The 26,499-nt window shown below is 41.6% G+C and overlaps 2 protein-coding genes across 4 annotated transcripts in view; both read right to left on the reverse strand.

Annotated features, from left to right (window-relative positions):
• The window catches only part of LOC124116440 (cytochrome P450 3A24-like), a 28,146-nt gene extending 27,925 nt beyond the window's left edge, over positions 1-221 (reverse strand). For both annotated transcript variants that reach the window (XM_046477773.2, XM_046477772.2), the window contains exon 1: positions 4-221. In XM_046477773.2, the coding sequence (XP_046333729.2) occupies positions 4-161 (158 nt within the window). In that variant the 5' untranslated portion in view covers positions 162-221. The remainder of the gene's footprint in view (positions 1-3) is intronic.
• Positions 222-4,227: 4,006 nt separating this feature from the next.
• Positions 4,228-24,910, reverse strand: LOC124116439 (protein ABHD15-like). 2 transcript variants are annotated; one of them, XM_046477771.2, is made up of 3 exons: positions 23,854-24,910; positions 9,593-9,696; positions 4,228-6,643 (listed from the first exon to the last, which is right to left on the reverse strand). In XM_046477771.2, exon 3 carries the CDS (start codon positions 6,622-6,624, stop codon positions 5,431-5,433), a length of 1,194 nt encoding a protein of 397 aa, XP_046333727.1. In that variant the 5' UTR covers positions 6,625-6,643; positions 9,593-9,696; positions 23,854-24,910; the 3' UTR covers positions 4,228-5,430. The 2 variants fall into 2 exon arrangements, with proteins under 2 accessions (XP_046333727.1, XP_048257037.1); XM_048401080.1 differs by lacking the exon at positions 23,854-24,910 and adding an exon at positions 11,055-11,075.
• Positions 24,911-26,499: the final 1,589 nt, after the last annotated feature.

Consider the following 26,499-nt stretch of genomic DNA (forward strand, 5'->3'; position numbering starts at 1 on the left):
CACCAATACAACCCAACGACAGCCCCGGCCCCGACAAGGACGAGCTTGTAATCCGTTGACAGCCTGACAACTAACTCAAGCCCTTCTCCTGCCTTCTCTTTTATAACCCCCGCCGTCTCCGGAGACAACAACTTCTCCACAGTTGACCACAACCTCTCCATTGCCTGCTACTTCCTGAACTGTTACAAATATGACCTTTGTAGGTGATCGATGTTTACACTGTGAACGGCAACAGTCGAAAACGGATGTACCCATTAAGGCAACACAGTTTTTAGACAAAACGGCAATGCTCGTTTCTCCCCCTTGTTTGAATCTAAAACCTATGTTTTTCTGAGAAAAAGACAAATGTACGATATATTTGGTATTTTCTTGTCCGATTTTTTATTATCTTAATCCACCTGTGAAGTTCCGGGGTAGAATAAGTTTTCAGCATACCATGCTTGCAGTAAAAGGCGAGTATGCTTGACGTAAGAGGCGACTATTATATAACGGGATCGGGTGGTCAGACTCGCTGACTTGGTTGATGCATGTCATCGATCCCAATTGCGCGGATCGATGCTCATGATATTAATCACTAGATTATCTGGTCCAGACTCGATTATTTTACAGACCGCCGTCATATATAGCTGGAATATTGCTGACTGCGGCGTTAAACAACAAACCCACCAAACAACTGTAGGATAAGGGGGCCAGGGGGTCCCTGTCGTCTAAGGCGATTCGATGTGCAGAGTTGCGTCCCTTTGGCACGCCAGAAAACTATGATTGTGGGTTCGCCCCGATTATTACCCACGGGGTAAAGATACAGGTGGTAAGATACTAAATCCGTACGTCACACGTGTGTCGTACAAGGTTGACCTTGTTTTATTCATTTTGATTTGATAACCGTGACCTCTGTCACACCGGGACTACTTTTTTCATTCATAAAAATCGCGAGACGTCATTCATTTTGCAACCACAAGGCAGAACTGAAGAAATTAATGAGAACGAGAGATATTTACAAACACTTTATTAAACCAAACAAAATAGTCACAGTTCAATATAAGTTATGCATAGAGCTTCTACAAACATTATATAATCGAGCGATATCTATTTACAATATTGACTACCGATCAATAGAGCGAGGGCCCCCATGAGCGTGACGCACCCGACCACTTTCGCAAATTTCAATTTGATTTAACGTAAAGGTATAAGCGTTGTGAAATGAAGTATGTTTAAACTATCTGGACAGATATTTAGCCTTACTTGGGATGATCCGTTTGTGCCTTCAGTGTCCCCTTCGAAGCGTATTTTGTGGCGCTGTTTCGGGAGATGTTGTTCATGAATGAACGTACACGACTGCACTACCATATCACCAAAAGTGAACAATTCTGATACAAATCATTCGAAAGCTCCGTGGAAGTGTGCCTGACTTCTGATTTTGTGTCCCCAAACATCCCAAAAGTGAACAATAACATTCCCTATCTCTAGCGTAAAACGCTGTGAGTAGGCCCAGATCAAGGTTGTCTTTTCTTATTCCGGTGGTGACCTTGCCCTTCGATCGTTCGAAGCTGTCACTGACATGCAAGCAGACTTGAGTTTGTTGATTTTCACGTCTTCAGTATAGGGTGGTACAGTTAACATGAATGTCTTTGGCGAACACTCTGATTTCCCTCTGGTACGATGATATAAATTCTGCTGATAGATCAATGAAACTGACACATTTTGATTGCACAGACGGGACACCGGCAGTGCGAGTGGCCGACTGTTAGTCCGATATTCAAAGCGCGGCGCTAATGTGACTTTTCAAATTTTCATAAAGGTGTCCTTCGTACTAACAACATGGCGCTTGAATTACCTTAAGTTGAAGAATTTCGTCCATAAGGATCTTGAGCGTCGGTGTTGTTTTGTTTGTCAACAATGCCCATATTTGAGCATATATCAATATTCATGCGCAACCAGATTTTGCAACCGGTTTCAGTTTGGTCGGTCAACGAACTAAAGTTGTTATGTATTTACACTTAAATATATATTTAATGTGGGTAATAAATAAAATACCACACTCATTCTCGTTAGATACCATTTTTACGAAACTCGTGAACTTTCTATGGTATCTAACGAGAATGAGTGTAGTATTCTCTATTTATGTTTCTAAGTTATCGAGGACCGAGTTTCCTACCCTACCACATTAGGCTGACACGCCGTGATATAGCTGGAAAGCTGTTAAAAGCGGCGTTAAACCCAACTCATTCACTCACTCGCTCTAGGACAAAACCGTATATTGATGAGAGCGGCGTTGAACAACAAACACATTGTTGGATAAAACCAATGGATAAAAATGGTTTAGCCTGAGCTTTGCGATCATAATACTGCTTCCGACACTGGGATGATCTTTGAAGATTTTCCTTGACTATTTCTTGAGTCTCAATCATCTGGGACTCCATTTCTTCCACAAGACTCCCCTTTTCTTTCATTTTTGCTTGTTCCTATGTTAGTCTATGTCATGATATTGGTAGATTAATTTATCTAAAAATACTAAGGTAGTTTGGAAGAACGGTATACCAGCTGTAGAGATATAGAGGTTATCACGCGAGTGTGTTTGGGGATGGTAAATTTTAAATATCCTGCATTAGGAATAAACATTGTATTTAGCTAAATACATCGTGTTTATTCCTAATACGGGACATTTACCATCCCCAAACACACAAGCGTGATAACCTCTTTATCATATAATGTCATTCTTTAATTCTGTGCTTCAAAATCGCTTTCCCTCTCTCACAAACATTACGAAGTTTTCCTGGAATGCGCGCATTAATATTTATTACGTCACAGGGTATAAGTGACAGTGACAGTAGCAAATATAGTTCCAACTCAAATCTGTTTCTTATACAGTGGCGAAGCAACATATACGCAAAACAACAATTGTTTTTAATTGCCTTTCGCGGCAATCCATCGGTCTGTCTGCTAGAGTAACTGCCCTTTGTCAAAGGGAAGCTACTCTTATCCTAGTCTATGAGACGTCACCGCCACGGTCAGACGTTGTTGACAGTCAGTCTGTCCTGTCATAACGTTAAGAAATGTAGTCAGATGTACACACAGCGACAAAACGAAACAAGGTAACCATTCAAACATATTTCGGCCAAATCCAACTATTTTAATTTGTGGAGAAAGGTTCAAGCCGCAGAGGTCTACAAGCACAGATATGGCTACTGATCCCGTTTCGTGCCCTCGCAAAATTGTGTCGAAATTTATATCTCCACAGTTGAAAAAACTTATAAAATGCCTTTGCTGCGTCACAGACACTGATTTTAAGTATATTAGACTGTTCTTTTGATGATGAAAGCAATTATCTCTGTAGTTTATCCAGATCGCCGATGGTAAATGCTGACTCGAATGACGAGGGGGACGCCATGTTTGTTTATAAACCCTGAAAGAAGTCCCTACTTGACCTTTGATATTTGCATCTCTATCCGCATATGACCCCAACGGATATCGTTTTTATCCGTTGGCTTTATCCTGCCGAGAAACCTACCCGTTATATGATAAACGTGTAGTATATACCTTACTTCCGAGATACGTATAGTTTATACCTTACACTGTGATACATAAAGTATGTATTTTATTATCGATATGTATACCGTTATACGTATCGTGTTCGTATATACCTTTGTTTGTTTGTTATTTAACGCCGCACTCGGCAAAGTTCCACCTATATGAGGGCGGTCAGTAAATATCGAGTCTGGACCAAGCAAAGTCGCCTTTTACGGCAAGCATGGGTTGCGGTCAAGATACGCGTCGTAATTTACTATTAAGACACATATCGGCACCAGTCCTCTCGTCTAGCGGTACAGCGTCCGCCCGGAGAGCGGAAGGTCAGGGGTTCGATCCCCGTCCGCGTCATACCAAAAGACGTTAAAAGATGGTACTTGTTGTCACCCTGTCTGGCGCTCGGCATTAAGGGCTAAAACAAGGACTGGTCGGCTCGGAGTCAGTATAGTGTGTCTGAGTAGGGTATTCATATTAAACTGCGGCATAGTATCTCAGTGTGCTAGCACTATAAATCGGCATCGGTCCGGACTAGTACAAGCAGCCACACACACACGTGCATGCACGTCGCTATATAAGTGCAATAATCTTGGACGCGACGTTAAACCCAATTTCACTGTCAAGCTACGTATATTTTATATGTATGCATCGTTGTAATCAAAATGCACAGTACCAATATATAACACAAATCGGTGTTATAATTCAATTCAGTTTTATTATAAAGTTATGTAATATAATAATTTATTATAATATGTACATCACAGATGAATTAAACTTTTCACAGGAATGTCGGCATTGCAGCAATAACAGCGAACATTACACCATAAGATAACATTTCTATAAATGTAACAAAACGTAACCACATGTAACCAGGGCCAGCCTGGCCATGCGCACCACTCTCAGAGGTCACCTTGAGGTTACTGTACACCGCAGAGCTGCTTCAGCCTGCCACTCATCTTCACAGAACTGCTTTATCAAAGCCTCATCAAAGCATGAACACAGTTTTTAAAGTTACCATGGTTACCATGTACCGGAGCTTCCTATTAACCCGAAACACTGTATAAGACCCGATCGATTCTTTTCTGAAACCATTTAAAGACAAACAATTTATAATTAATGACGGCTGATCGTTTCTCTTTAGACAATACAAAATGCCTGCAGCTAGTATATCATCAAATACTTTCATGGACTTGTGGTATTCAAAACAATGCCTTTCAGGCTAATGTCTTTCATGGCTCCGATCTGTCATGACATCTATCCATCGAAGGTCACCCGCTGGACTTGGTCGTAGTTTGTTCATGTCTCCTTCTGTGAATTTACTCGCTAGAACACAAATGGCCAGTCATAGCGTTAGTGTCAACAGGGTAGATCCTTGTTTGGTGAAATACAAGTAATCACCTCGGTGCAACCAAGCGCTACTGCAATTTATATCTCCAATTAACAATTTTCTTGATGGCTTCAATTTTACGAAACATATCGTCATTTGAGACAAGCTTTGTGACACCTTCTGCTGTCAAAGCCGATGAAACGAAATACAAAGTTGTGCTCTGACCAATGCCAACGCCACTATCGAACAGTTCTGAATGTTCCTCTGTAGCGCACGTCATCACCATCATGACGTCATACGCCATTGTCAGCTGGAGAGTAACAGATAACAGTCCTGCACGCAACTACTTCGCCAGATCTGACTTCTCTGCTTTCAACTGTTGCGTGTGCAGTTGCGTGTGCAGTTGCGTGTGCAGTTGTCTGTGCAGTTCACGGTCTGTCTTTGGTCTTGTGCGGTTTTGTCAAACAGGAATTCGTCAGTACTTCCCCAGAAGCCATTCCGAGCTCAACGACTGCGACACGACTCGGGAAGAGTCGTGTCATGTGACTAGATCACGCTGCGTCAGCGACAAGGGGGGTAGTTCATCTTTGCCAGGCCCTTTCGCCAACAATCCTTTGCGTCGCTGGAATGGCTGAAGGGAAACTGAACACAGAATCGATGAAGTCAAGAGCTGGTTTCACTGTCCATGCAGAACCCGTGGCCTTCTCGTAGAATCCACAATGTCCGCCTCTCTCTAAAGTGACTAGGAAGAAATTGAGAGAAGATCTGAACAAGTCATAAGGAATGTTTTCTTTAACACTGATTGGATCATCCATGCTGTTGATGCACAACACAGGAACTGAAATCTCGTCCACATCTCGCATGGGCGAATTTTCTTCCCAGTATTCTTCAAGTCCCGGATATCCGCCGAGCTTGCTGTACACGTGTGAATCATAGTCCTTGAAACTCCAAGCGCGGAGGGCAGCGTCAACATCAACAACGTTAGAAAAACTCTCCGCATGGCGTCCCAAAATCTTTTTCAAATACATTAGATATGTCATTTCGTATATTTTAGGAATTTTGTTCATATACACATCCTCGGAATCATATGTTGGTGAAATGCACGTGACTGAGGATAGAAGGGATGAAGAGCCGAATTCCCCTAAGTAGGACATGAGTAGATCTGCGCCCGCTCCAGCCCCGAGTCCGGCGATGGGAGAGCCAGGGAAGCGGTGTCGGAGAGATTGTATGGCACCGCGGAGATCCGAACAACAGCCGTAAGCCTCGAGCCCAGCACTAGTCAAGAAGGACCCGCCGTGACCACGACGGTTGAAGATAACGGAGCGGTACCCTCTGGAGGTAAAGACGCTGCAGTACTGCGCCATACTGGCGGCGTCGCCATTAAGGTCTGGCACAATGATGATAATAGCCGTAGCGTTGCCCATATACCGCGAGGTCGCGGTCCAGTCAAGGGCGACAACTCCGTCATCTTCGAGCTGCACATATTCTCTACGGAATTGAGTTCTGAAAAGTTTTAAAAAGAAGCCACAAAGTGTCTGCACATGCGCATTCTGTAGCCAGACCGGAAGTCTCATAGGTCGGCGCAGTGACGTGCATTTGTTAACGATGTGTTGCGCCATGGCGGAATCCCGGAAGTACAGCCTGGGAATCGATTCTTTGGGTCTGAAGAGTGTCTTAACGTAGACGACTGCGGTGAGGACGACAGTGCTGAGGAACGTCATCACGACGGTGAAAGGGTACGACAGCATCATCCAGAAAACACTTGACATCAACATCGTGGACGGTGGATGAAGCCTGAAAGAGAGGATGGGATGATTAGTAAGACGGTTGACGAGGAAAGGTCGGGTATAAAGATGTGCAGTCAGCCAAAGCGACATTATGGCGTCTGAAGTGAATCAGCCACGACAACGTAACAAGGTCGTCTGCTTTTAGGACACGTCGGAGATTGCCAGGCTGTCAAAGGCTGGTAGAGTGTTTAGCCCTGGTAACAACAGAGCGAGCTTTACATTAATTCTGTTACATCAGGGAGTCTAGATAAGACTTTGTATATACATCGTATGTGGACTCCGTGGTTGCATTAAAAAGGATAACCGTGACACCTTGACTTTGTTTAGGCTCTTTAAAATTTCCTTGAAAAATGTGCACAAGGACCCACTCTTGCTTTTTTATTTAGAGTGAGTATGGTTTTAAACCGCTTTGAGCAATATTCTAGCAATATCACTGCGGGGGACGCCAGAAATGGGCTTCACACATGTGGGAATCGAACCCAGGCCTTCAGAGTGACGAGCGCACGCTTTAACCACTAGACTACCCCATCTCCCCTTTTTATTTAGAACCTGTTTCTATCTTTAAATAATATGTAATTTAATGAGCATATCTCCATAGAAACTTAAACGCGTTTATCATGTTTTTAAAGATTATCAGATTATGCAGGTTAGTTTAAGGAGAAAGAGGTTAGTTTAAGGAGAAAGCATTCCATTTGCTTAATGCAAATCCTTGTTAAAGTATCATTTGGATTGTGTTATTGCTATACATAGTTTAGACAACACAATAGTATTACATGACACTACAATTGAATTAGATGTAGAAGATAGTCATGTTGTAGGAAGGTCGAGATCACCCTCAGTTCTTGAAGTCACGTACTAAGACGAGAGTGACACAAAAGCACCCAGTCACGTCGCCACAGCTGCAGTCAACGTTGGGAAGATTATTTTGGTTTGGGTTATCGGGCTGCATATTCACAGAGTCAGATACATAATTTGAGTTTAATAAACTGAGTTGAACGACCCTTTGGGGGCCGTGTGGCCGCATCTTGCACATGTAATCAGAGACGCACCGTGACTTATATCTTCAAACTAATTCGGCTTTGACAATACGGCGCCCTTGTATACGACATTTCTGGTAGGTTTGAGGGAGAACCACTGTTCCGTATTATTAACACGTATCATTTTCGTATATGATCTGCATCTGGGTTGCTGCCAAGTTTGCCAAGCCTCAACTCTTTTTTTTTTTATTGTGACGTATTTCATCAAAGGCACGTGCATATTCAAACTAATGCGTGGGTTATAGTGCTTTCCGGCTGATTTCAGTGATTTGTATCCGTTATTCGCTGCCCACACATCATAAAACATATCAATATATATAATAATGAAATAACTAGCACCTGTCGATACTCAAAGCCGAAGCTGTCGATACGTCCAGGGGTGTTTATAGGCACATTGTGGACGTTAACACACAAAAAGACATTTCAAATTGATCGTTTTGATGACATCTGTCGGGAAACTGCGACGAGGCGATCCCACCCACTCTATAGTATTGAACAGTATGTCCTACACGACATATGGCATGATGCAATAATATTGCAGTGACATTTCACAGTCGTGTTTTTCGTGCACTATCATTGCATTTTATATTAATTGAAATAGTATTTTCTCAGATATTCCTATGTAAATAAAAAACCTGAATATCTCTTTTGTATTAAATAATTATGACTCTTTCATACATTGCATCCAGATATATATCTCAATTTCATCTTAAACGTATCGTGTCAACGAGAACATAGCGCTGTCACGTCCTTAATTCATGGTTTTAGCCAGTGGTTGAGCAAAGATGTAGATCTTTGTAAACATCCTTGTTCGCATTAACAAAAGCTGTTCTTTCAAGCATGTCGTAAATGGTATTTGCTCAGGCTGCTATTGATTACCATTCATTTTTTGTCGGATTAAACCAGGAAGACATTTCCGTTCCACTACCTCATCACAGGCAAGAAAAAGAGACACGTACAAAGCGTCATTACTCGTTTCAGGAAATGAAAATAGACCGACACAGTGAAAGTCAGCTTTTGTAAAGAAAGCCTTCACGCCAGCAGCTTTCTCCGACGTCCGCGCGCAGGTATGTCAATTTCATCTCTCAAACTAAATGGTCCAAATCACATCGCATGTCATCCGACCTAGTTATAATTGTACCTAAGTCAACCTCTTCCCCAGACAGGGTCTGTTAGTCAAGTCTGATTAATCTTCAATAACATCATGTCAGTCAAAACATAGTCAGTCGGAAGAGATTGTCTCGTTCTTACAAGTTACGAACGTCAGTAGACATAGGTGTCGGAGCTTTCGTCACGGGCTAAGCTTTACTAAGGCTCCTAATACCCTCTATTTATGAGATTATCACAGAGTTATCTCGAAATCTGTGGTATCTCGCATGTTTATTAATCATTTTGTCTTACAGTAATTCCTGCTTTTTGTTGAGTTTGCTTAAGGAGATTATCACAACTGCACACCTTATTCCACTGTTAATTAAGTGTATAAGATGACACATTTTAATTGAGTCCATTAACTAAATAAACGTATACATGTTATAAAAGGAACCATTACGTGGTTTACTAACCAGAATTTGAAAAATTTAAAATTTAATTTAAAATAAATCCATTCATTAAATATTCAAAATATTATGAAATACATTAATGATCTGTTGAGATCAACATTAATTTTACACATACACAATATAGGATTTTCGAAACATTGTTATATTATTGAATAGAATACAATTAAAATAATAGTCGTACAACAATTTGTACAAGTAAACTATAACTATAAATAAAACAGTATCGGCAGATATGTATAATTATGATAAAATTAGTGAAATATAAATCTAAAGGTACTTATAGCTAAGCAAAACGGTTGCTACATCGTATGAAATTCACTGCCAGTTATCTACAGTAGTGAGAAAGGCAAACAAACCTACCTCGCAAGTGCTCGGTCGGAAGAAAGATTCTAGTTGCACCACGGTGTTTTCCGTTAACTAGGCTAGAGCTTGTGACGTCACACCCGGCGCGCGCCGCTCTGGTCCTGTAAGAGATTTAATTGAGGCTGTTAGTCGTGAGGAGCAAGGAGCTGTGCCTGACAGTTACAGCAGTCTGGTCGTTTGATAGGTGTCGCTCCGGGACACGCTCTGACGGGAGCTGGGATGCAAGCAAACAGAGCGGACAGCGCTCGCTACATATGCTATCTCGCAAAGCCGTCGAATATACAGCGCGAGCCAGTCCGGGCTGGAGACATGGTTCATGCCACACCGCTTCCCTGCTCCAGGGTCGATGTTATCTACTGCTCGAATACCAATGTACTAAATTCTCGGATATTTTAAACCGATTATCCAGTGAACCGAACAATGCGAACTCTGCGGTGAGATATATATCTTGTGGAATTCTGACATTCGCCAAATATCAGCTGGTGAAAACCCAGGTGTTGATAAGATATCAAGCGATTGTCTGCGTACCTGAACTTCAATAACAAATGATGTTGTTTTGCAAATGGAAACTGCGTGTCACCTTTACAACACTGATATAAATAAGAATATGAGTTTGGGTTAATAATAATAGTAATAATAATAATGCTGATGAAAATAATAACTTTATGATGCGCATAATTTCCAATCTCCATGTGGTTGCATCAATATCATTGTTGAAGGTGCCACCCCCCTACCCCCACCCCATCTCCTGAATACCGAATACTACTTAACACAAATCCCAAAAGCATTGAGACAAGGGTGGGATTTGAAGTTGAATTACCGAAAAAAATCGAAATAATATATTAAAATAATAAACTACACAAATGCAATTTTTACATACACCTTATATATTTTATAAAACGTTGAACCTGCGTACCAAACACGATTTTATTTGCTTTCTGTGTACTAGACTGCTATAGGTCGAATACCCTCTCTATACACCCCCGAATACCGCGTACCAAAAGGGGATGGCAGCCTGAATACCACACACTGATTATACATGTATTTGTTAAGTCCGTGTGATATGGTCTTAAAGGCGCCGTTCGGTGCGATCTGGTGCCATACCCGTGTATAGTACAACGGACAAAGCGAATGAACCTATAAGAAGTTATGATTATGAATATGTGTAACATTGTGATTAATGGCTACTCGTTATTTATGTCCTTTCAAAGGAAGATCCGTGAATGTCTGACAACAGCACTCCCTCGTAGAGAAGAGAAAGGTGGTTGTCATGGACAACAATGACATATATTTAAGGGTGTTTGGCGGGATTTGTTAGAAAGGGTCCGGTCTACCCGCGTGAGCGGTAGTTCAAAACAGGGGAGTGCCGCCTACACCTCTTTTTACACGGTACATAATTTGTATTCATTACTTCAGCGCTGACTGACCCACTATCTCTTAGGATTTACGCTTCACTTACGATTGTTGCTGTTTGTTGTGGAGAATATTGTCTGATCTTGTCAAACTGTTTCCCGCTAAAATGATATTTCACTGGAATGAAATTTCGATTTCATACTTTAAGATAAATATAGTGTTACGTCACTAAATGCAAAATAAATAACAATAGTTTTGGAAAAGCCAATCGATGACGATGTGTTTTCTGTTACAAGAATAGCGACAAGTCATTCGTGTTGACGTTCTCCGGTTACGCAATATTGTTTACCGAGCCGGATGTATAAGAGAAGCTATCCTCCACTGGGAGCGGTGGTATAGCCATGTGGTTAATGCGTTCACTCGTCACGCCGAAAGCCAGGGTTCGATTCCCGACGTGGGTTCAAAATGCGCAGCCCGTTTCTTATATGTTAAAATGTTGAAACCATAAGAAATAGAAAAAAAGACACGTGGAATAGTTACACAAAAATATAATAGCGGAGAGTGAGATAGTGAGTGATCGAGTATGGTTTTACGCCGCTTTTAGCAATATTCCAGCGATATCACGGCGGGGGACACCAGAAATGGGCTTCACACATTGCACCCATGTCGGGAATCGAGCCCGGGTCTTCGGCGTGACGAGCGAACGCTTTAACCACTAGGCTACCCGACCGCCCCTAATAGCGGAGACATAAAGTAGCGGAAACTATATCAGGATGAGTTAAAAAAAAGTATAAATGTGTTTTACTATTCCCTGAACTGTTATCGTGTCGAGATAAAGAGGTACGTCGATACATGCATGTAATTCCACATCGGGGTATCGAGACAGTGAGTGAGTGAGTGAGTGAGTGAGTATGGGTTTAAGCCGCTTTTAGCAATATTTCAGCAATATCACGGCGGGGGACACCAGCTATGGGCTTCACACATTGTACCCATGTCTAGATTCGAACCCGGGTCTTCAGCGTGACGGGCGAACGCTTTAACCACCAGGCCACCCGACCGCCCCAGTATCGAGACAAACCAACCATATACCTCGATAAGAAAGCTTGTATGGAATAATCGAGTCTGGACCAGATAACCCAAAGATTGACATCATGATCTTTGATCCACACAATTGGGATACGATATGAATCAACCAAGTCAGCGAGCCTGACGACCCGATCCCGTCAGTCGCCTCCTTCGACAAGCGTAGTCGCCTGTTACGCGCCTGTTGCTGAAGACCTATTCTAACCCGGATCTTCACGGGTCTATTTAGGTATGAGTAAATCTTCAAGCCTTAGGAACTTCTATAAAAATCGAAGTGTGCGGAAAGTACAACGTCTGCAGCGTCTCCCAACCCCGTCAACGTCATCCTACTTTAGGATTCCCTCAATAGTTGACAGCTCGCGGGCAAAACACTGACATTTGGAGTGGGTGCTTTGCAATAAACTGGCGTTATCTATATGATCGAATTCGCAATTCGCAGCGAAGAAGCCGTACTCCTTCACATGCAGATGTGTTGTTGGGGATGTGATGTCCTGGTCATTTAATGTCGTAGTAGGGTTGTAGATGTTGTTCGTGGCATCGATGACCTGATAAGGCATCTGACTCATGTCATGATGTATTAAATACATCGCCACGCAGTGTTGTGATTCATAAGTGTTCATTCCTAAGTTTATTGCATGATACTCGTTAGTAATAAACATTATTCAATAACATAAATATTCTTATTCGTCGTAATCGGAAGTTTCAATATTTAAGGACCAAACAATTTACTAAGTTATCGTCGGAGGAATTCAAAAAAAAGAAGAACACAAAATTTAGTTTTCACAACGAGACCAGTGAAGATCCGGGTTAGAATAGGTCTTCAGCAACCCATGCTTGCCGTAAAAGGCGACTATGCTTGTCGTAAGAAGCGACTAACAGGATCGGTTGGTCAGGCTCGCTGACTTGGTTGATGCATGTCATCGTATCCCAACTTCCAACACCGAAGTCTAAATGGCTGCCTGCAGACAAGCTTTAAGTACAGTCGGGGATACGACATGGCCCAAGCTCACACCAACAAAGCGTAAGTGACTGACTGAATGTTGTTTGATGCGGTATATCCCAACAAGACACATCAAACAAGGTACGGTTTGAAAGGATGATAACACAGAAAGCCTGCTCTGGTAGTTTAAATTTACTGATTCATACGATATTCAGAAATATTCAGTTGGCAATTACAACGCAAGGGAGTCAGTTGTGATGACCACTCATAAGGCGACTTAAACTGACAAGGTTCTAGAGGCCGCAAGCGGCATGTGGTCTCGCATGAAACCTGCGCCATACGTACACAAGTGCAGGGGGCGACCAGGTGTGGTTGAAAGTGAACACTTTGAACCAAGATCAATCAATTAACTGCTTCGCCGGGAGGGAATCAACGATGTTCGTATGAAGTTGTTACAACAAAGAGCTTTGACGTCATATATGTATCACCTATACGAATTCAATTATTCTGCCGGGGATTTCCTCGACACAACCCCCCACCCCCACCCCATAAATTTCCTGGATCCGCCTCTGATAGTGTTAATGTTTTGCAATGTAAAATATGGGAATGGCGCTTTCATAGCGATATTTTTTTGTTACTTTATTTCAACATTTCCTTAAAGTCTCAATTGAAGTAGAACGTAAACAAGGATGAACCTAACTCTCAAAACAAGTAACAAAAGAAAATATAAAGAATGACATAAGAAATAAATAAAAAATGAAAACTATAGAACAATAATAACATAGATGAAAATTAATTAAATAAAAAAGCATAAATAAGAAAAACCCCAAACAAACGAAATAATATCACCATAATAATAATTTCAAACAGTGGACGAATTTCTTGTTGTGTGGCTTTATGATCAATATATTCTTATGAGGCACTATCAGTCGCAAGAAATACGACAGGATTGATTATATTCACGCAATGACTATTTAGAAACTTATTGATCATATTACGAGGAACAATGTTCTAACGATAATGTCGTGCTTCTGAGTGCTTGTCTCGTGATTATATAATGTGCCCGTTATAAGAGAGCGGTCAATAATTTGGTAATGAATGTTTCACAATGAGTCTATATTTCCGCAAAAAACAACATGGCGGAAATCGATTGCGTTGATGACGTCATTCAAATACAGCTCAACCCTCTTAGTCTGGCACCGTTATTCCGATGTGTCTAATTATAACTAAAAATCGTTAATACGTTGTCGTACTTAATTAATTTGGAAGACATCATAGCAAACGGCATTGTCCAGATTGATAGGTGACCCGTGAAGATCCGGGGTAGAATAGGTCTTCAGCAACCCATGCTTGCCGTGAAAGGCGACTATGCTTGTAGAAAGAGGCGACTAACGGGATCGGTTGGTCAGGCTCGCTGACTTGGTTGATGCATGTCTTCGTATCCCAATTGAGTGGGAATCAATAACTGAAATGTCTGGTCAAGACTCGATTATTAATTACAGACCGCCGTCATATAATTGGAACATGACTTAGTGCTTTGTTAAACAACAAACAAAACAAACTAACAAACAAACAAACAAACAAAAAGATTGACAGGTGCTCGATTTGATTCAGGTCAGATGAGAAAATTATAGAAACATTTTTAAACCCTGACAATAAGTAATCAAATTTGTGTTTTGAAACTTATTAAATTGAAATAATTGAAAAACATTTTAAAACAGGACGTGGCAATGATAATGAAATGAACATATAGTAGAAAATGAAAGAAACAGTAACGGGGAAAATATTTACACCATGTTCCGGAGGCGTGTTTTTGTCTAACCATTGTTTTACTAAATTCAATAAGAAATTAAATGGAGGGTAAATACACTGCTCGGATACAGGCACAACTATGTATCACCAACTGTCTCCATAGAAACCAGTCATTTAAGATGCGAATTATTTCGATTGACGCCATCAAAAGTTGTGTATTGAAAGAAACCATATATCTCTTGTGTAAACGCAATTGATCTTAGGCCTAGGTAGGTTTTCATGAATGAGTTCGCTCGCACTCTAATACTATGAAGAAAGTGAAACAATACGGAACATCCTCGTGTTGATTTAATTAAACTTATGCTTATAACACTGTCCGTGTGCTGTATCTGCATGAGATTATTTTAGTCTGTTTAATTCTAAATTTGTACAAAAATAAGACAGGTTGTCAGCGCATTACCACAGACGTGTATTATAGAGTGATAAGGATTTACTTTGATAAACATTACGCGGGACATACTTCCACGTAAATAAACACTGTACCGTGATGCAATGCGAGAGAAGATACAATTCGAAACGTACGATTGATGTTTAAGTTTAACTTTAGTTTTAGTTCATATTTTATTACATACAAGACACGTACATTATGTTAATTACATCTACAGATCTGGGGCAAGAGCTTTGTGGAAAACGTATCACGAATACCGAACATTCCACTGTTACACCAAGGCACAATTGTTAAAAAACGGCAATGCTGAGAATATACTATAGATAACACAGTGTAGATGTCAACCCTTTGGGCCTACTTGACTGCGTTTTTTATTAAATCAAAATAAAATTGACCAAGTTAAAATTCATTTCTTGGAGAACGGTTAGAATTGGAAGCGGCTGTTATTTTTTTAACACGGTCGTTTTCTGGGCGTAAGATAAAAAACAACCTTGGAGCTGGTTTGTGATGAGAAAAACGTGCCTTCAACGGGACCTTTGTAGGCTATTGACGTCATTACGCCCGGACTCACATAATGCATCCAACAGACAATGCCTACCACCAAGACAATAATTTTAACAAAAAAATACATATTTCTTTACAGCGAAATATAGCACAAACATTCTAAACTACATATCGACGGTCTATAACTGTTTCGAATGGGGACAAAATCATTTGAAGGGGAAATTTGAAAATTCGCATGTGTGCAGAGAGATTGCCATTCAGCTTCGCGATCCACATTTCATGACCTCTGAACTTCATTGACGTCACAACCAACAAGGAATCCGATTCTCTTTAAATTTCTGAAGTTTCTTGATATTTGTTGACATGTGAAGTCTCCCTTTTATTTGCCCTCCCTCCAAACGGCATACCTCTGCTTGTGCCTCATTGGTCAAACACAGCCATCGGTGACGTCACTTGGTATGCTCTCCGGGGGGTCTTCCCTTCCTCCTTGGCGTAAACGTAAAGACAATATTTGCCCAGTCTTACTTGTTAAAACACAGGAGTAGGAAACTAGGTTTCTTACTTACGATAAGGGCTTTGGTGATTTTATGCTGAGTACCACTTGACGTAGAATTAAGTAGAATTAAATCTTGAAATCAAAATTGATTGAAGGGATTCGAGGGACGACCCGCCCTGGCCTCGATTACATTCACAGACTGTATTGTTGAATGTAGGAGGATATTCTTTTGATAAAATCATATTTCGTTTTTTTATTTGTATTGTGTGCATGTTTTAGAATAGCTGCTCAGCCATTTTAAACAAATGTAGTTAAAGGTACACTATCTTATAAAGTCGATTCTAATATAAAATATGAATAGTTTAATATGGATGTTGAATGACAACATTTTATAACATTTATTTTCACATTTCGATAAAACCACCTCTTTAAATTAGAACACCGCGCAAGGTGCACATCTAGGTAGAAACATTTTTAGCTATTTCTGTAATAAAATATGTTTAAACGTCATTGTACATTTCTTAATTAATTTTGTAAAAACACATCTCGATGGAATGAAATCTGTAATCAAAACGCCCCTTGCTCATATTTTCAAGTCTATTAAAACTGAATTCATTAAGTATAACGTCATATAACGCTATATCGATGAAGATAAAGCTTTAAATGTTATGCAGTACACTGAGATAACGTTCTCATTTGTACATATATATGTATTCTATATTTTAAATTCTGACTCCAAGTTCAATTGACCTGCTGTCTGTATTCATTTTAAAATATGTTGTTTAAATATTACTATATATTTACATGTCCATAAGAGAGCACACACCAAGGTCAGCGTAGAGCAATGACCTGTGCTCTTAATAACCCTTTAGATGTTATAATTACTATGAAACACGGCCGGTAATACGTCAAAGGTTGTCACGAAGTAGATGCAACAATAGCAGCCTCGTCTTGAACATATGGCGATGACCTACATATATGCAAGTGACGTACGAACACAGTTCAATTCAAATCTTAATTAACCATTATCTTTACAGACAATCGGCGGTTGTCGACACATGCAGACAAATTGATATAGGTAGACTATTAATTAATATCAGTAGCAATGGACTATGTATGTATGAAGAATGTACTTAATATTTAATATATCATCACTTTAGAGTTCATTAGAGGCTTTATATAAAATATTCAATGATTACGTAACTGTTTGACATTTTTTAAACGTAAAAGTTGTATCAGTTTGACCACTGTTGGGCATTTCCAGTAATAAGGATAAATGTGAAATTGAATTCGTCATCTACATCTTTATAAATAATACAATTTCATATTATATTTATTACATTGATATACACACTGTTTGCTATAAACTGGCGTTAATCTATACTCAAGGGTTAGAAATTGGCACTAGTCCTATAGTCCTTGCCAAACTGCCCAATGGTAAAGGTATCATAAGGACTAGTAGAAAATTGCCATGTTTAAGGGTTTTGCTGTATGTTATCATTATAAGGACAAGTGGACGAAAACTGTTAGTTTCTAACGCTGTACTCGTCGCTATATGGCTGAAGTAATGCCGATGCGACGTTACATTGTAACTCACTCGCTAATCTATACTCTGCCAGAGACAGACTCAGAGTATTAGTACTACAGACAGCTGTGACTTGAACCCCGGTGGTTGCACAACGTTGAGTCAGTGCGTGGACGCTGAACCTGCTTGGGCGCTTGTACATGCATGGCTACACGGAGAAAGTGAGCCGCGGTAATTGTAAGCGGTCACTGTATCCGCTCCAAACGTAAGGAGTAAGTCTCACATTCTCCAGGTCAGTACAGGTCCATGCTAATGTAGGTTTTATACAGTGAACCGATTTTATTTGTTATATCCAAGAACACTTTTTAAAAAATACTTTGATTACCATTCGATACATGCGCACACCGGTAAAATCTCAATTTGTTTTTTCGAAATATTTTTTTAAAGGTATTATACTAATAATATTTTTAGTGGGTGAGTTGGGTTTTACGCCGCTTTTAACAGTATTCCAGTTATATCACGGCGTGTCAGCTGAATGTGGGAGGAAAGCCCGAAGTGATGCAGGTCTCAGACGTTTACCACTTCGATGAAACCCACGAGCACGGGTATGGTGCTGACAAACCTAGAAACATAATCGGGGCGAACCGGGATTCGAACCCACAATCATAGGTTTCTGGCGTGCCCAAGGGACGCAACTCTGCACATATACTAATAATAAATAAATTTAAGAATTACTGATATCAACCGAGCTACTGATTAAACTACATAATTCAATAACCCGCCATTTTGAAGGAAAGCAACATAAACACCCTCATAATTCTTATCGTTCAACATAACAAACATGACGAAGGGATTTTACCCAATAAAAACACCTAATTAACCTGCCATATTACTTATCATAGTATATAAATAAGCTGCTCATTGTCCCCCTGAAGGCATCCTGCCCCATCCCGTCCACTAATCTGTTATGGTAACTTCCCTGACACTTCATTCACTCCTGGCCTAAAAGCTGTACGCTCTCCTTGAAGTACGTCCACGCACCCACTGACTGTCCCCCAGGTGCTGTGCTATAAGTAAACGTGACAGGTATCATATTAGTATTGAGCGGTGGCAATTAATGGCTGCAATGAGAGGTGTGGTATTGATCTCGGCAGGTTCACCGTTGACGTCTTCGCTATTACCCCACGACGATGTCATGAGTGGGCGAGGACGCTTCATGCATCTGTCGCATCCGGTATGAGTTGTGGGTTGAACAGGTGTATCTAACGTTTATGCGTTACGCGACGCGCTAGTTTTACTTTGATGCCGATTTTTGTGCAGTTGAACATTTGACTTGCCTTTGCATGTATTTGTAATGGATGTCAACGGTGGGGCAGGAAATGCTAAACTTTGGCTGATACCTGGTATCATCACTACTTGATAGTGATCCATAAACAAATGCTGATGAAATAGTCCCTCCATATCTACCACTCCATATCTACCCTCCCTCCCTATCTACCACGCCTACCTATCTACCATCCCTCCATATCTACTACCCCTCCTTATCTACCCTCCCTCCCTATCTACCACGCCTACCTATCTACCATCCCTCCCTATCTACACCCCATATCCATCTATCATCTACCCCCCTCCCTATCTACCGCTCCAACCTATCTACCCTCCCTCCCTATCTACCGCTCCAACCTATCAGCCATCCCTCCCTATGTACAGCTCCAACCTATCTACCATCCCTCCCTATCTACACCCCCCTATCCATCTATCATCTACCCCCCTCCCTATCTACCGCTCCAACCTATCTACCCTCCCTCCCTATCTACCGCTCCAACCTATCTACCCTCCCTCCCTATCTACCACTCCAACCTATCTACCATCCCTCCCTACCTACCGCTCCAACCTATCTACCATCCCTCCCTATCTACCGCTCGAACCTATCTACCATCCCTCCCTATCTACCGCTCCAACCTATCTACCATCCCTCCCTATCTACCGCTCCAACCTATCTACCATCCCTCCCTATCTACACCCCTATCCATCTATCATCTACCCCCCTCCCTATCTACCGCTCCAACCTATCTACCATCCCTCCCTATCTACCGCTCCAACCTATCAACCCTCCCTCCCTATCTACCACTCCAACCTATCTACCATCCCTCCCTATCTACCGCTCGAACCTATCTACCATCCCTCCCTATCTACACCCCCTATCCATCAATCATCTACCCCCTCCCTATCTACGGCTCCAACCTATCTACCCTCCCTCCCTATCTACCACTCCAACCTATCTACCATCCCTCCCTACCTACCGCTCCAACCTATCTACCATCCCTCCCTATCTACCGCTCGAACCTATCTACCATCCCTCCCTATCTACCGCTCCAACCTATCTACCATCCCTCCCTATCTACCGCTCCAACCTATCTACCATCCCTCCCTATCTACACCCCTATCCATCTATCATCTACCCCCCTCCCTATCTACCGCTCCAACCTATCTACCATCCCTCCCTATCTACCGCTCGAATCTATCTACCATCCCTCCCTATCTACCATCCCTCCCTATCTACCGCTCGAATCTATCTACCATCCCTCCCTATCTACCATCCCTCCCTATCTACCGCTCGAACCTATCTACCACGCCTACCAATCTACCCTCCCTCCCTATATACATTCCCTCCTTATCTACCTTTAACCCGTGAAGATTCCGGGGTATAATAGGTCTTCAGCAACCCATGCTTGCCGTTAAAGGTGACTATGCTTGTCGTAAAAGGCGACTAAAGGAATCGGGTGGTCAGTCTCGCTGACTTGGTTGATACATGTCATCGATCCCAATTGCGTGGATCGATGCTCATGATATCAATCACTGTATTGTCTGGTCCAGACTCGATTTTTTACAGACCGCCGTCATATAGCTGGAATATTGCTGACTGCGGCGTTAAACAACAAACAAACCAAACCAAACAAACCTCTCCTACCTATCTACCCTCCCTCCCTATCTAAACTCCCTCCCTATCTACCATCCCTCCCTAACAACCCTACCTATCTACCTCCTTCTGTCTGTCCCTTCCTCACTACTCCCTCGGGCAAGCGTCTACTGACAGATCTACTTTACCGAATGGTGCACATACCCGTTTCTATTTACACACCAATACATCCACTGACTATTGGTACAATTCTACCTACACACCCGTCAACCTAGCCAACCACCCAGCCCACCCGCTAGCCCAGTCACCCACCCGTCTGTATGCCCATCGACCAACCATCCAGCCATCATCCATGTGGATGTCTATTAACAATCCATCTCCGTATCACTTCAGATTCAGATTCCCTGTTTATCAGACTCTCGTGTTTCCACCGATGCTGGTGTATCTATATATGTCTTTGGTTGAATGTACTGTGAAAGATGACCTGTGATCATCTGTATGTCACGCGTGCTCCACATGTAGAAAGTAATGTGCCGCAAGTGCTGAGTCAGCGGTCCGGTGTAAGACAGCACCCCGTCAGGTCAGCGCGAGACAATAGAAACTTGTGTGGGTCCGTGACAAGAGTCGCAGGCTCTTCACACTGTCATGTTCTCAGTGAGTCACCGCCGGCTCACCGCAAGTATGTCATGTACGCCAACCAGCGCCACCAGCGACGACATCGACACGACTACGTCATGGTCCAGATATCGCGACATCCTGAACCTTGTACGATGATGGCAGTGACTACAACGTCCCTGTCCGGAGAGACGTGATCAGCTGCGGGACATCACGGGAGCGTTGTAACGATATGAGGAGCAAACTGGTCTCACACTCTTCAAACACGACCCTGTTGACCATTGCCTCCTCCCCACAACGCGGAACTCGACGGGGGGAATGTGGCACACAGATGCTGAAGCGAGGCGGAGGAAATCCCCTTCCAAGGCTGTCGAAAAGTCCTCTGGCCTTCCCAAGTTGTTGTTGAGGAGGGTCACGGATTAACCATAGTTTAGGGAGATATTTTAGGTTAAATCTTGTCATATGTGGAGGCATTCACGCCAGTGTTAATGTTTCAAAGCCTCTGCCACAAATCTGTACCGCCAACCATGGCTATCATTAACGTGTCACAATGAATAAAAAGTTTGTAGAAGTTTAACATGTCTTAAAGTGAAACTGCCCCTAAGATTATCCGAAGGACGGTAACAAACAGCATTTTTACCGTTCTTTGTTGGAATCAAGTTCTAATAACAGTTGTATCACTGATTGCTGGGGATATCGATTAAGGGAGCATTATGGTTCCAATATATGATGTTGACCAAGTAATACAATAAAACCTCTTTAAACCGAACGGTCAAATTTTGTCCTTTCTTCTGCGAAAATCTACAATAGTTTATATGGTCTTAAGTATAGCAATATTGAGTTTGTGTTTTTTGGTAAAAAATATTAATGCTTATAACATAATGCTAATTTCTTTACTACTCTTTGCACACAATGTAGTATAAATGATGCTTGTTAAGATTTGTCATTCTTAATGAGCACTATATGACAGTGGGCGTGAGCCAGGAAGTGTTTGTTCACAACACAGGAAGAGGTGAGCGGAAGTGTTGTCCAACAACACACAACCTCGTTATTTGTCCTATGATAACCATCAATAATTATGACCTCAAACGCCCTGTAACATATTATCATTGGCATGAAAATGATCATAGCCAAACACAGTAATCATAACACAACTGGTTCGCCCTTTAAATATTACACCAACAAGTGCAGCGCGAGAGGATATGTACCTGTATACATTATTTACATTTGTGAAATGAGGATTTATCCTTATTACAAATAGCTTAAGCCACAGTTTGAGAAAAAAATGTGGACTAAACAATCTCCACTTGATGCAAACAATGGTATTTCCTCGGCGCTAATTACTCTGATAAACTATAAAATAATTACGTGGACTTGTGAACAGCGACCCTTGTCATTGTGATTGTTTGACCTCAAGCATGAGGAGGTCAGTTAGTGAGTGAGTGAGTATGGTTTTACGCCGCTTTTAGCAATATTCCAGCAATAACACGGCGGGGGACACCAGAAATGGGCTTCACACATTGTACCCATGTCGGGAATCGAACCCGGGTCTTCGGCGTGACGAGCGAACGCTTTAACCACTAGGCTACCCGACCGCCCCTGGTCAGTTAGTAATTAGGAAGATATGCGTTGGACGACGAATTTGTTGTGTTATTACAAGTATTAGTTTTGGTATGGGGAAGTAACGAGAAAGTGTCACTTTGATGTTAAAACAATAGGACACATAACATCACCTTGCCTTCCGTAATTAAGGATAGGTTTAAGACGTTAACTTTTATCCATATAGGTTAAGGTAACGGCTCATATTTATTTGCTAATACATTTTGAAATAAATTATAAAGATTTTTATCAAGATTCAAGAAATTAAAATATAAACAAAACAGAAATATCCCACATAGAAGATATTGAACGTAACTTTTGAGAGTTGTCCTGTCAGGAAATATTCTCTATCTTTTGATTATTGTGAATATTTTAAGCATTAAAGATGGACTAACATCTCGACAGTGTCACGCTGGCACGATCGGACATATATATACAAATCTCTGAGGATTGGAGCTGTATGCTAACGTCATTGTCTTAGCTCGTGAGCTACAGCTACACGAAACCCTCTGTATCTTAATGAGTTCAAGATGTTCAAACACACCCATACCAGGCACATGTATTGGTTACAGCAGCGAAACCTACACTGTGTTGAACTCTATGACGGCTATTAAACCCTGAACTGATTATACAGAACAAACCTCTATTGCGAAACAATAACATTGGTCTTCGTGTATGTCATAAAAATGCAATAAAAGTAACCATGTTATCGTCCGATGTCTGACTACAGACCCTGCAATGTACACACAGCAGTAGGTTTAACACTGTTTAACAGATGGCATTGACGTATTACAAAGCAGGCGAGATATCACGACTGCAGCATTTACATGGTCAAGAAATATAAACTCAAATGTTCAAATGTAACATCACGAAGAACACTTGCAACAAAGGGTTAGTTGATTTTGTTTGAAACGATACATTTATGCCAAAGGCTACAGTTAGATTTGGATTAAAGTTCCTAAATCCTGTTCATATAGTTCTAACCACAGCCAATGACACAACACAGGTGAAAGTGTGTCCTACCTGTGCAATCGTCCAGGAGAGGTATGAGAGTGCCGGGGTCTTGCACGTCTTCTCACGATGTTGTGGCGGGGAAGTGGACGGGCCACCGACGGTGTTGACAATTGGTAGAGGAAACGGTAGTAGTGTGGATGTTTCTGTGTTAGCAGTAGGCCCGGGCGTCAATATTAGGATGTGACCGAGCTAGGGCTTGGCTTCACACTGTTACACTCGGCTATGACAACATCTGCGCCAGGTGCGATGATTGCTCCACCTGCACTCCCGTAGCACGGCCAACGTTAGGTTCAACGTTCCCCCAACAGGTGTAAATCAACGGGATGGTTGATTATCTGACGCGTCAAATATAACAGGATAATATTAATTGAGCGGATCGCCAGTTCCGATGTGTGATCTCACAGACTCTTATGAGCAGGTGTTGTACACTTATCAATCTGATTTCAAACGATAGTAACAATCTGTTTTCTGGTCCTAGGTGACTTCACTTTACTGATAATTAATGTCTTCAGTGTATCCCAATTCACAATAAACAGTCAGGCTTCCATGTTCGTCGATACATGTTTAACAGCTATCGCCCAAGTGGGCAAGACGGTCGAGTCTGAGATTGATGAGGTTGTGAAGGACCAGGTCAACTTCTACTTCTGATAATTTGCTGTGGTCATCAGTTTCAGCTCGTCATCTAACGGTAGACTGCAGTAATGACAGATAGCCGGTTGTAATTTCTGAGCACGTTATAACCTGTTCCATTGAACACAGAGGTTCAATATGGGAGAAACCGTGAACTGAAACGATGCACCTTCTGTCAAAGTCAATTTCACCAAGTTCACACTAACTGTTGTAGATGACAGTTCAAAGAGAAGGTACGGATACATACACACAACAGGAGGCTGTGATTGACTGATGTCAATTGCCCTGATGCCCGTGACACGGTTGTATATGTCAGAATGCAGCTGTATGAGCCGTCAATGGTCAACACTGCGTCCCGAATGAGTGATGGGGGGATGTGTGACAAGGCCTCAATGCAAGCTGTGTTGTAGAACCGTGGTAAGCCAGGATTTACTTTCTCCCCCGATAATCAGGTCAAGGTCCCTCGACATCATCTTACCGACTAGCCGTCGCCTCGGGCTCTTGATTGTAGATCACACATGCATGAAGGCTCACAGTAGGGGTCTACTAACCTATTGATAGCATCAATATACACTTACTGTGTTGATTTAGTTGTTATTATGTATGGTATAAGATGGCTCAATCAGCTGCTGGTCAGTGCAAAGGTATCGGACTTGGTACACAAGTACCAGCATTCGATGATATCATGTTTTGGAGCATATTATAAGCCGTCCATTAAGCTTAGACGGAAAGCCATGCGCGTCCCTGCCTGTATGAAATATAATTTTCCAGTTGTCAACTTTCCCTGCATGGCGAGCAATATTTAATGTTCTAGATGGGCTAGCCTTTGATGTCTACCTTGCACAACTTTTGAGTTACAATCGAGCATGCTCTTTCTACGAAGATTTCAAAGTGCGTCATACGACTCTTGCTCTAAAGTTGTTGGATGAGGGGCTTTCCAAAACTTGACGCATCAATGACGAACATTATGGCCGATGTCATTTCCTATTTTGGCTTGTACCACATGTTCCCGTGTTTTGTCAGGTGAACAATTGACTTGACTTTGCATGTGTTTGTAACGGCTACCACCGTTGGGGCAGGATGCGCTCACCTTTTCGCGAACACCTGACACCGTCACTCTTTGCTATTTTTCATGAACACTTGCTTATTTTATAATCGGAATCGTTCACTTGACTGATTTTAGTAAATAATTCGGGGCGGGAGGGTAGCCAGGTGGTTAAAGCGTTCGTTCGTCACGCCGAAGACCCGGGTTCGATTCCCGACATGGGTACAATGTGTGAAGCCCATTTCTGGTGTCCCCCGCCGTGATATTGGTGGAATATTGCTAAAAGCGGCGTAAAACTCTCTCACTCACTGGTAAAGAATTCTTATATTCATGGAATGTTTTTGTCGCTTTTATGTAACGTCATTGATGGCATATTAAACATCGCATTTATTGCTGTTTTATGTTTCATCGTTATTATTATTCCATTAACTATGTATTAAGTAAACATCTTACTTTAACGTCATTTTTTGACACAGTGGTGACGTTGTCATCCTAAAACCTGTACCATGTTTGTCATCATCAGATAGCACGTCAACACTACAGAAGGTACAGTATTGCATGTACGTCACCCATGCCAGTTCTTGTTTGAAAGGAAGTATTATGATACTCATGATTATTCATCTATACTACTTAAAATATTGTACAGTAAACTACGGTTATAACGAACTCAAAGGGACCATAATTTTAGTTCGTTATAACCATTGTTCGTTATACGCATATATACAACATTTACACAGCAAATGTCCAGGGCAAAAAAACAGTTCGTTATATCCACAAGTTCGTTATAAGCGTGTTCGTTATAAACGTAGTTTTCTGTATATCTATTATGGATAAGTTTCTGATATCTAAAGAGAAAATACATAATGATTAATTGTAACGAACAAATTTCAGAACCCACTTCATATTAGAGTTACTTCGATAGAAAAAAGGTAGCTGCAGCCATGGTGGTGGGGCGATTCTATATGTATATTTCCTATTCG

The sequence above is a fragment of the Haliotis rufescens genome, unplaced genomic scaffold, assembly GCF_023055435.1.
Source record: "Haliotis rufescens isolate VD_foot unplaced genomic scaffold, xgHalRufe1.0.p SCAF_21, whole genome shotgun sequence".
NCBI classification, from domain to species: Eukaryota; Metazoa; Mollusca; class Gastropoda; order Lepetellida; family Haliotidae; genus Haliotis; species Haliotis rufescens.